Raw genomic sequence first — 12,086 nt, 5'->3', positions numbered from 1 at the left:
TTTTATTGTGAAATAACAAACATACAGAAAAATATAAAAGACATAAATTTGTAGATTAAGAAATTGTTGAAAATTAAACCAATATGTAACCACTCATTCAAATCACAATAAGAGAACATCGCCAGCCCCCAGTGACCTACTCAGACCTCTCCAACTCCTTAAAGGAACTCACTGTCTTGACTTTTATGGTGTTCTCTCATTCGTGTGTGTTTTTCTCCCCCTCTCTCCCTTGTAGTTTACCTCCTAAGGAAATATTAGTCTCTTTTACTTGCTTGTGAGCATTGTAATCATATTATTCTGTAATGTCTGGCTTCTTTTTACAACGTTATATTTCTAAGATGTGCCCATGTTGCATCATGTTGCTGTAGCTAACGTTTATTGCTATATAATATCCCATTTATTAAAAAGTCGACATTTTTATCAATCTGCTCTACCACTAATGGACATCTGGGTGGTTTGCATTCGAGGGCTGCTGATGACTCGCACTGTTCTTGCACACTCACCCTGTGCACATCAGCACTCATTTGTGTGGGGTCTTTCTAGGAGAAATTGCTGAGTCAAGTGACACCGCATCCTACCACCCATTTTCCAAAGTATCCAATCACCGTGTGCGCCCACCAGCAGGGAGGCAGGATTCCCTTGTTCCACATCTTTGACATTTGTTCTTGTCAGAGTCTTTAATTTTTACCAATCTGATGGATGTAGTGTTATTTTGCTATAGTTTTATTTTGTATTTCCCCGTGTTTATAGATTAATTTTGAGCTAAACTGCAATCTTGTCTTTGAACCTAATGGGCACTTATGTATATTTTAGAGACTCTAAAATGCAAATGGCTGCTTCAAAAATCAGACCGAATAACTTTTAGGCACAGAGTTAAAATGTCAAGGAGTTGAACAAGTACCCTTACAAAGCTAACTCTGAAATACAACTTGCTTTTATTCACTTAGCCTCCATCCCAGCATGCCCTTGGAGTCTGCTTCGATCTGTATTTCAAAGCTCATATGACAGCCACTCTTTGCAACATTCCTCAGATGATGAACTTGGTCCAAACCCAGTAAAAATCCAGTCAGGGCATCACTAAAGACAACAGTGGAGACTCTGCTAATTTTACCTATTTTGGCGAAAGCTCCAAATGAATGAGGAAGACACCCCTCATGAAACCAGCCCCCTGTCAACCACTCCTGACTCTGTGTCCCAGGAGAGGTGTGGGGGTGGGGGAGAGGGAGAACAAGATGTCTGCTCTGAAGCTCTGTGGACACCTTGTCTCCCCCAAGCCTCAGGTTCCCCACTCTGGAGCACTGTGCTGCTGGCGGGGAGGCCGTGCTGCCCGAGGAGCAAGAGAAGTGGAGACAACGGACAGGCCTTCTGGTCCACCAGGTCTACGGACAGTCGGAAACGGTAGGTGGACGGGCCCCTCTGGGCCACCCAGCCCAGCAGAGGAGCTGAATCTGCCAGACCCTGTGCACCAGCCCCACTGTCCCCACAGCCAGCAGAGGGCGGCTCTGGGGTTCCAGGCTGATTGGCCCCAAATGTTTGCAGAGAAACAATTCACACACAGTCTTTGACTTGTCCAGGCCTCAGTGTGCTGACAACTATTGGACAAAACCTTCCAAAGGCATCTGAGGACAGGGGCTGGGTCCCTGGGATCAGGGGAACCGGGAGGAGCAATGGAGGCACCTCCTGCCTCACGGAGGTGCCACCTGCGAGTCCTGCCCACATCACCCTCCCTCCCTAGAGCAGCAGCCACAGGGCCAGGCGGAGTTGGGCCCGGAAGCTCATCTGTGGGTGTGTATGAGGACAGCACACACGTTTGGTTGTGGGGCGCGAGCAGGAGGGGAGGAGGGAGCTCAGGCATCACACACACACACACACACACACACACACACTGTGACCCCCAAGGCTATCACTGAGCACACAGTGGGCAGGCCATGCAGTCTGCTGTGCTGGCATCTTCAACCCCCTGATGCGTAGGGCAGTCTCTCTTTGTCCTGATTCACATATCTGTATGACAGTGTGTTGTTATTTTTTGCAAAAAATAATGTCTTATTTTAGTCAGTTAAGCGGTCTGCTTCCAGGCCTGAGAAATGTGAGGGCTCGAGGCCTGACCTTGCATGGCTGCCAGTTCACTTTTGAACAGAGAAGCACACGCTACACCCACAACCCCAGTCCCTTGGCATCAACTGCTTGAAGCCACAGAATACTCCCTCCTCGCTGCCCGGAGCCTCATTTCCCAAAAGCACTTGCAACCCGCTCGCTCACCTGTGGGCGATTCCGGGTCCTGAAGTGTGAGTAGCAGCTTGGAGAGGGAGGCCTTCCTCTCCCAGGAGCTCAGGTGTCAGTTCCTCTGAGCATCGCCCATGGCAGCTTCAAGCCCATAGGCATAGGTGGGCCCTGCCAGAAGCTCTGCTTCCCCACCTCTAAAATGGGAACAGAATGCCGACACAGGGTGGTGGCGAGGGGAGGGGAAGGGGTGTGCTGGCCCCCGGGCTGTGCCCAGCCTGCACTTCCCCCAGGGCCGGCCTGCTGTCCTCACTGATGTGGGGGTCGTGCACCAGGTGTTAGGGGTGCAGAGCCAAAGGGGCTGTCTCCATGCTCAGACGCTTGTTTTCTATGGAGGGAAACACCCACAAAAGTCAGTATAATGCCCTGTTGGCGACAACAGAAATGCGGGGAAATACCACCGAAGGAGGATCACCCAGGCCTTCTCCTGGGGCCTGAGTCTGGCTGGTTTCACTGAGGAGCAGGTGAGCTCCTGGGTGCGGCCTGTGCAGCTCCCGCCCCCCAGGCTCTGAGAGGGGGTGCCGGCCCGGCCCCTCTGACAGAGGAGACCCAGGGCATCACCTCATCTTCTGACTGTGAAGGCTTCACTCTAGGACAGATGGTAGCTTCAGAGAACCAGGAAGGAGGCAGAGGTCACCAGGAGGGCAATGGGGTGGGAGTGGTGGCAGAGGAGCAACCTAAGTGATTCCAGCGCAGCCCCAAGGGCAGATGGGGCAGAGATCCTGTCAGCTTCAGTCTTGAGTAAGTGTTGGTCAAATGGACACAAGCCTGGTGTGCAGTGGGCACTCCCCCGCCCACAACCCGCCCACAGCCCTGAGCTCAGGCCTTGGCTCCTTTCTTGGCCTCCCCCACGGGACCCTGTGGCCCAGGATGCAGAGCTCCCAGCTCCCCACAGGCTCTATGAGCAGCGACCCGTGACCCCTGTGAGCAGGGGTGCTGTGTAGGATTCTTGCTGCTCTGTGATCTGCCTGGACCCGTTGACCACTGGTATTCTCTTCCTTTTGTGCACAGGGATTCACATGTGCCACCCTCCGGGGATCACAGGTCAAGCCCGGGTCCATGGGGAAAGCCATCCCACCCTTCGATGTCCAGGTTTGGTGCTAAAGGCGGGTCCAGGGAGCACTGAGGGCTCAGCTGGGATCGGACCCCGTGTGACACCAGGTGGCAGAAGCAGCCGTGCCCCCTGCCCGAGGTGTCCTTCCTCCTCTCCTCCTAGTTCCCTCTGATTTCCTGGGAGGTTTCAGTACTGTGGGCCCCAGTGCAGCTCACAGTGCCAGCCGAGGCCGCACACACAGCCGTGGCACATGGGACCTGGAGGAGCGCCAGCAGCTCTGTCCACCCGCCGGGGCTTTTAGCTTGTCCTGACCCTGTTTTGTAGCTTGAAGACACATGTGACGTCCACATACAGGAAACAAACACACCCATGACTTGCTGATTTCAAAGACTTGACAGCTTCATTCTGTTTTCTGCCAGGGACCTCCCCATGGTCCCCACTGGTGTCACACGCATAAGCCAGGCAGAGCTTGGGTGGGCAGGGTGCTGGGAGCCCTGCAGGGGGACTCACAGACCTCTTGCTCCAGGTCATCGACGACGAGGGCAACATCCTGCCGCCCAACACTGAGGGCAACCTTGGCATCAGGATCAAGCCCACCAAGCCCATCGGCCTGTTCATGTTGTATGAGGTGAGGGCGCCCCGCCTGCCACTCCCTGTCCCTGGCACCCCTGCAGCGAGAGGGAGGGGACTCAACTCTGCATCCTGAGACTCCTCCCATCTCCATTATTTGATCCAGTTCAGTGAAGCCAGGTCCAGTTCACCCAAAGCTCATAGACTTTCCCCTCCTAACCCATGTGGCACTGATGGGGTAGAGAAGCCTGGCTTCGGGATCATCAGAATTGGGGCTGCTGATTAAGAATGCGGCTTCGGCTGGGTTCACATGCTATCATCCAATTTACCAACAGGGTGTGAACAAAACTAGTCACTGTCCTGAGCTTCCTGAGGCCTCCCCTCCCCAACTTCTCAGAGAAACCACCTGCAGACCATAGGAGTCATGTGTTTCCCCATGTCAAATAAATGGCAGATCTAAGATTCAAACCCATGTCTTTCAGCCCCAAAGCCTAATGGGAAATCCAGGGATTTCAGAACCTGTGATGGGCTCTAAGGAAACTGCCCAGATAACCCCTAGCCCTCCCAGGGTAGTAGAGGCCACTAAGAGGAAATTCTCAGCTTCCAAGATGGGCCATGGAAGGGTGGGCACACCTGAAATTGATCTCAGATTCCACCTCCTTTCTCCAAAAGAACAGCCATCAGAGGGTCTCTCTCTTGGAGTCACTGTTGTCATCACTCTGGCCTCCAGGGGACGCTGCTCCTCATGTGATACTATCAACCAACAGTAAAAAACGCTGGCTAAACCATTCTTTGATTTTGTTTATCTTTTCAAAGAACCACTTCTGGGTTTCATTGATTTTTTTGTATTAGTTTTTTTTTGTCTCAATGTCATAAACTTCTGCTCTAATCTTTATTATTTCCTTCCTTCTACTTACTCCGGGCTTTTCTTGTTGTCCACGTTGTAGTTCTTTAAGTTGGAGGGTTAAATAATTTATTGTTAATTTTTCTTGTTTTTTGAGGTATGCCTGTAGTGCTATGAACTTCCCTCTCAGGACTGCTTTTGCTGTGGCCCAGAGATTTTGAGTCGTGTGTTTATTTTCATTTGTTTCCAGAAAGGCTTTATTCTTTATTTTTTAAATACATTTTATTGATTTTTTATAGAGAGGAAGGGAGAGGGATAGAGATTTAGAAACATCGATGAGAGAGAAACATCGATCAGCTGCCTCCTGCATACCTTCTACTGGGGATGTGCCCGCAACCAGGGTATATGCCCTTGACAGGAATCGTACCTGGAACCTTTCAGTCTGCAGGCCAACGCTCTATCCACTGAGCCAAACCGGTTAGGGCTATTACTGATTTCTTGATGTCATTGGTAACCCATACTTTGTTTAATAACATGCCATTGAGCCTCCATGTGTTTGAATGTTGTTGGGGGGCTTTTACTGTAGTAGATTTCTAATTTCATTCCACTGTGATCTGAGAAGATGCTGGATATGATTTCAATCTTCTTGAACTTGTAGAGACTTGTTTTGTGTCCTAACATGTGGTCTATCTTTGTGAATGATCCATGTGCACTTGAGTAGAATGTATATTCTGCAGCTTTGAGGTGAAATGTTCTATAAATGTCAGTTAAATCCATCTGATCCAGTGTGTCCTTTAGAGTCACTGTTTCCTTGTCACGTTTTTGTCTGGAAGATCCATCCAGTGAAGTCATCAGGGTGTTAAAGTCTCCTGCTATGACTGTATTGTTGTCAATCTCTCCATTAAAATCCTCTAGCAGCTTTTGGAAAATATTTAGGTGCTCCTATATTGGGTGTATATATGTTTACCAGGGTTCTATCTTCTTGTTGGATCCATCGCTTTAGTATTATGTACTAAAGTGATCTTTGTTGTCTTTTGTGATGGCCTTCATTTTTAACTCTATTTTTTCGGATATGAGTATTGCTACTCCTGCTTTTTGTTCCTTTGCATTTGCATGGAAAACTTTCTTTTCATTCCTTCACTCTCGTCCTGTGTATGTCTTTTGTTCTGAGGTGGGAATCTTATAGACAGTATATAGTTGGCTCATATTTTTGTATCCATTCAGTTATCCTATCCCTTTTGATTAGACCATTTAATCCATTTACATTTAGGGTTATTGATAGGTACTTATTTGTTGCCATTTTAATTCTGTATGTGTAGGTTTCGCTCTCTGTTTCTCCTTCTCATTACAGCAGTGCCTATCGCATTTCTTGTAATGCTGGTTTGGCGGTGATGTACTCCTTTGGGCATTTTTTTTTTTTTTTTGTCTGGGAAGCTCTTTATTTAACCGTCTATTTTGAATGATAGCCTTGCTGGGTATAGTGATCTTGGTTTCAGATCCTTGCTTTCCATTACCTTGAGTACTTCATACCATTCCCCTCTGGCCTATAGATTTTCTGATGTGAAGTCAGGTGTCAGCCTTATGGGAACTCCTTTGTAGGTAACAGTTTGCTTTCCTCTTGCTGCCTTTAAGATTCTCTCTTGGTTTTCAATTTTTGGCATTTTAATTATGATATGTCAGGGCACAGGCCTGTTTGGGTTCTTCTACTTGGGGTTCTATGTGCCTTCTGAACTTATGTGACTTTTTCCTCCACCAGGTTAGAGAAGTCTGCCATTATTTCATCAAACATGACCAGCTAGATCCTGCACGGCCGATACTAGGGACTGAGCCAACAACCTGGGCATGTGCCCTGACCAGGAAGTGAACTAGCAACCTTTTGGTACATGGGATGATACTCAACCAACTGAGCCACACTGGCCAGAGTCACAAGTTTTCTTTGAGGATGAGATGAGATAGCACTTGGGGAAGAAAATTCATTTAGCAAATGTTTATTGACACCTTTCGTCTATTCAGCTACTGTGTTATATTAATATCAATTGTCAGTGTGTTTTGTGCATTAATTGACCAGTAGCATGCGTTGAGTGTTTGCACTTAAAGCAAATAGACACAGAGAGATTTACAAAATTTGCACAGGTGCCTGGTCGAGGGAGAAGCAGGATTCAAACCCAGATCTGAGCCCCAGGTTGCAGCTCAACATCTTTAATCTCACTGCCTTTAACAAGAGCGCCCTTCTCTTTGCAGAATGACCCAGTGAAGACAGCCAAAGTGGAGTGTGGGGACTTTTACAACACTGGGGACAAAGCAACTATTGACGAAGAGGGCTACATCTGGTTCCTGGGGAGGGACGATGACATCATCAATGCCTCTGGGTAGGTGTGGCTGACCTGGGGCCTGGCAGCTCTAGCTTGCTTCACCATTCCTCCATGCACTGGGGATGGACCCTCAGCCTATTCCTGATGCAGCCATGCCTACAGGGCCCTGGCCGGGGGTATCTGTGCATGTCCCCCAACATCAAAATAAAGGTCAAGAAGGCCTAGAAGTGCAACCACAGAAGATATTGTGCAATTTAAAAAGGGGATATAAGATTGGGAAGGGAGGCCTTATTTGAGCCCTTATTTGTCCCCATTGGTTGGGGGAAATTATTCTCTGTGTTCCTCTAATTAATGGGACACATGTCACAGAACAACAACAATAGCAGCTAAGCTTGTGGAGTACTTACTGTGTGAAAGTACACTCCTCCGTGCTTTGTTTAACCCAGTAGATGCCATTATTGTGCCTATTTTACAGACGAGGACACTGAGTCACTGACCAGTGAACTAAGTTGCTGAAAGTTTCCAAGGTAGTGCAGGGAGAAGCCCAGACTTGAAACGAGGCAGTGTGGCTCCCCACCTGTTGTCCCTACCGCTTAGGTGATTTATGGAGGAAAAGTGACACAAGTAACAACTTCCCTTAGATGCATCAGGGAAATTAAGTTTGTTTTACTTTTTAAATTTCTAAATGAGATGCTGATGTAGTGGGACAGAATTTACCCAAACATTTAAGACCAAGTCTGAGGCTCCCAAGAGTACAGTAAGAGTCCTGCTGGGAAGCCCACAGCCCAGGAGGACAGCCTTCCACCCCCACCCGCCCTCCAGATGCAGTGAGGGGAGACCTGGGAGCATCTGAGCCTGGAATGCCCAGGTCTTCACATCCTGGTCCCACTGCAGCGCCTTTTCACAGACTTCTGGCTCTCGTGAAGGTTGCCCTCTGTGCCCAGGGGAGCTGTGACTCCCAAACATGGGATTGGAGGCCTGGGTCACTCCAGCCCTGGCATCTGCTCAGACCCAGAGCAGGAACCCTTGGTCCCGCAGGTACCGCATTGGGCCGGCAGAGGTGGAGAGCGCCCTGGCTGAGCATCCAGCGGTGGCTGAGTCAGCTGTGGTGAGCAGCCCGGACCCGATCCGAGGGCAGGTGAGGAGCAGCACAGGAGGTCATGGGGTCTGCCTGTGGGCACTGGAAGGCTGGTGCAGGGGAACCTTCCAGAGCAGTTGGTGTGCGCGGCGCACTTACACCGTGTGGGCAGCAGGAGGCACTGTGGCATCATCCGTGACATCCTGACTAGATACTGGGTGAGCTGGCTCATTTAACCCTCACCACAACCTATTGAGTTAGAGACTCTTCCTTATTATACCCTTTTAATAGACAAAGAGACAGCATACAGAAGTTCAATAACTTGCCCGGATTGCACTGTGCTGGAGCCAGGATGGAAATCTGAGCACTCTGTTTCCAATGCATTCATTGGATTTATTGAGCACCTACTATGTACAAGGCCTGTGCAATTAAATGGGAACATAAATAACAATACAAAAGCAATAACTGCAGCCCAGCCTGTGTGGTTCAGTGGTTGAGTGTCGACCCAGGAACCAGGTGTGATTCCTGTCAGGACACATGCCAGGTTTGGGGCTAGATCCCCAGTAGGGGGCCTACGGGAAGAAGCAGACTGATTATTCTCTCTCATCATTGATACTACTATCTCTCCCCCTCATTTCCTTTCTGAAATCAATAAAAACGTATTTTTAAAAAGAATCAACAACTACTTAAAAAATAAAAACAATAAGATCAATAAATTACCAACAATTATTAAATGCCCACAAGGTTCCAGGCACAGAAGTGTACATACATTAGTGGTAAAAATGATGATGAAAACAATGATGCTGGGGAGAATAATAAAGTTACACTGGGTGCATGTTTTGTGTGCATCATCTCATGGAATCTGAACATAAGGCCACCATGTTCAGCCACATGGGATGAGCCTGTACTCTGCGCATGTCACAGAGAAGGAATTTGAGGTTAAGTGATTTTGCAAGGGAAAGAGGAGAAATTGGAAGTATTTGGATTTGAACCTTGTCTTGTCCTTTTCCAAAGGCTCAGGTGTCAGCCAGCTTTGCCATTCGTTGCATTAACACTTACTTTTAAACCAGGCAACTGGGTGGCACTCACCCTGAGGCCGGGCTCTGGTTCTGCGTTGCAGGTGGTGAAGGCCTTCATTGTCCTGACCCCACAGTTTCTGTCCCATGACCCGGACCAGCTCGCCAAGGAGCTGCAGGAGCACGTGAAGGCAGTGACAGCCCCGTACAAGTACCCGAGGAAGGTGAGTGGGGCCGATGCTCGCTCCCTTCCTTGCTCTGCTGCCCCAAGTCTGGTCAGGTGGCCGGGAGACGCTGAAACCGCACATAGAACGAGCATTTTTCTCTGCAGAACAAGCAATTCGGCTTAGGGGTGGATGCAGCCAACTGAGTGGGATGGAACCTCTATTCCAAAACGTGCTGCACATTCCCCTGAGGGCAAAAAAATCAGACCAGTGCCCAAAGCTATCCAAGGAGGCTATTTAACATCCTTCAAAATTTGAAAAAGACATCCAAATCAGCAGCTTTCTAACTATTCCTAAGCATGATTCATACTAAGAAATACATTCCATATTGTCACTCAATACTTATTTATGTACACAACAAACAAGTGTTAACAAAATTATATTTATCCTTAAGACATGCCGTCCATTCTTATACTTTTTATTCTACTGCATTGGTTTTTCTGTTTACAGATTTATTTATTGTCAATCTTCACATGAGGATACTTTTCCCATTGATTTTTAAAGAGCGTGGAATGAAGGGAGAGAGGGAGGACAAGAGAGAGAGAGAGAAACATTGACGTAGAGAGACACATCAATTGGCTGCCTCCTGTACACACCCTAACTAGAGCCAGGGATGGAACTGCAATCCGGGTACATGCCCTGAACCTGACATCAAACCTGAGACCCTTCGTTGTGTGGGCCGACGCTCCGAGCCCCGAGAAACACTGGCCAGGGCTGCATTTGTCCAATAGAGAAGTTATAAAATTATTTGTGAAATGTAATATTATCTTGTAATTTTAAATGATGTAGATTTTCTATTTTTAATATAAAGGTACCACAATATATTGTTAAGACAAAAAGCAGGCTATGAGAGAATAAGCATAACACTATTGTATTTGTTTAAAAACAAAGTTTGAAAGGATACGGATGCCAACAGTTAACATTTCCTACCTTGTCTGAATGTTTATAGTCAGTGCATATTGTAAAGCTGTGTAGCTACCTACCATTACTGAATATTTACTTCATGTGCCAGGCCCTGGATTCAATGCTTCATGTGCATTATTATTTCATTTCATCCTCTCTGCAGCCTGAGATGGTCTAACCAAGTATTTTACGGAGTTGAAATTGAGGCTCAGAGAATAGAGTTAATACAGACAGAGCTGGACCTCAAACCATGTGTCTCTTACAGCAGCAGCGTTCTTGCTTTTAATGTCAGGCTCTGCTGCCTCCTAGAGATAGAACAGGGATGCGTACCAGTTAGGACGGGATAGATGTTACTGTGAGTAACAGTCAGCCCCACAGCCACGTGGCTTATTCTAGGGAAGACAGCTCCCATGCTCACGCCACATGCCCACCCTGGTCTCCTGGGACCCGGTAGAGAAGCAGCCACCACGTAGGGACCTGCCAGGTGCTGTCAGAGATGGAGAGAGAGGGTGGCCAGGCTCAGAGGTTCCGACTCTCCTGTGAGAGGTGGCACGCTACACTCCCCCACATTTCATTGGTCAGAGCACGTCACAGGGCTGCAGCCAGGTTCAGGGGGTCAGGAGGAGGACCTGACATGAGGCCACCACCTGCTACAGCCTGTTTGGGGGATGTGCAGGGTGGAGGGGGGAGTGGGGACTGGTAGGAAGTGACCGCAGGACTCAGGATGGTTTGCTTTCTCCTCACCCAGGTGGAGTTTGTCCCCGAGCTGCCCAAAAGTGTCCTCGGCAAGATCAAAAGGAGTGAACTTCGGGAAAAGGAGTTTGGTCAGATGCAAGGGCAGTAAATTCAGCATCCCTTCTGGGTGTGACCTTGGGCAGACCCCTGGCTGCCTCTGTGCCCCCACATGGCGGGGCGAGGGGGGATGTTGAGGCTGATGGGGAAGGGCCCAGGACGGCCAGCATTCCCGCATTTCTGTTCTTTTAAGTGAACATCGGTTACTACCCTGCCTCCAAGGCTCTTGTTCCTTTGGATGCCCAGGCGGGCGCTCAGATCGGGACTGAAGATAATAAAGTGCTGACATCGATATCAGGGTGATCCTGCATTGTGCCTTCATCGTGTGTATGAACCTGTGCTGAATGCGGTCCCTCCTTGCTCTCCCCCCTCCCCCTGGAGAGAGCACAGGGCCTGATTCTCGCTCCTGTTGCCTCCCTCACACACCCCAGTGTTCCCAGGTGGCCCTGCACGTCCAGTAGGTGACCAGGACCCAGAGTTCCGGGAGTGATGCTCCAAGCAGCCCAGGCACCTGCCTCAGCTGGGTCCCAGCCTAGGCCCGGGGTGGGCAAGTGAGTGACCAGCTCTCCAGGGACCGGGTTCCACAGGACTCTCCCAACTTCTCCAGAGGTGCCCCGTGTTGTCAGAGATGGAGAAAGAGGGTGGCCAGGGGCCTAGAGGTCTTACCCCTCAGCTTTCCCCCATTTGCACCCACCCACGCATTCCTTCCCAGGGATCCAGGGTCTTCCAGCCCTTCTCCCAGGGCCCAGAGTCCTCCCTATAAACTCCCCCTCCACACTCTTTCAGTTCTTTCTGCCATCAGAGTCTTCCCTACCTTCTCCCCAAACCTGGGCATGGGGTTCTATGAACTGACCCTTCACTTCATCCACCTTCGGATGAGACCCCCAGGGGCACATCACAGGCTGGGAGCAGCAGGGGCAGAAGGGGCTCAGCCTGGGGTGGGGAAGGAGCACATATTGTCTCCTTCTCCCTCACCACTGGGAGTCACTCTCAGGGAGATCCCCTCTAAAGCT

General features: G+C 49.3%; 1 protein-coding gene across 2 annotated transcripts in view; it reads left to right on the top strand.

Annotated features, from left to right (window-relative positions):
- Positions 1-11,365, top strand: part of LOC139009266 (acyl-coenzyme A synthetase ACSM1, mitochondrial-like) — a 36,021-nt gene extending 24,656 nt beyond the window's left edge. For both annotated transcript variants that reach the window (XM_070413462.1, XM_070413463.1), the window contains exons 8-14: positions 1,275-1,398; positions 3,292-3,372; positions 3,861-3,962; positions 6,990-7,117; positions 8,099-8,198; positions 9,259-9,378; positions 11,030-11,365. In XM_070413462.1, coding sequence (XP_070269563.1) covers positions 1,275-1,398; positions 3,292-3,372; positions 3,861-3,962; positions 6,990-7,117; positions 8,099-8,198; positions 9,259-9,378; positions 11,030-11,125 — 751 coding nt within the window. In that variant the 3' untranslated portion in view covers positions 11,126-11,365. The remainder of the gene's footprint in view (positions 1-1,274; positions 1,399-3,291; positions 3,373-3,860; positions 3,963-6,989; positions 7,118-8,098; positions 8,199-9,258; positions 9,379-11,029) is intronic.
- Positions 11,366-12,086: the final 721 nt, after the last annotated feature.

Source organism: Myotis yumanensis, unplaced genomic scaffold (assembly GCF_028538775.1).
Source record: "Myotis yumanensis isolate MYYU_CA2020_CCGP unplaced genomic scaffold, mMyoYum1.0.hap1 SCAF_4, whole genome shotgun sequence".
In the NCBI taxonomy this organism is placed as follows: Eukaryota; Metazoa; Chordata; class Mammalia; order Chiroptera; family Vespertilionidae; genus Myotis; species Myotis yumanensis.
This window is presented reverse-complemented; position numbering and strand designations above follow the sequence as displayed.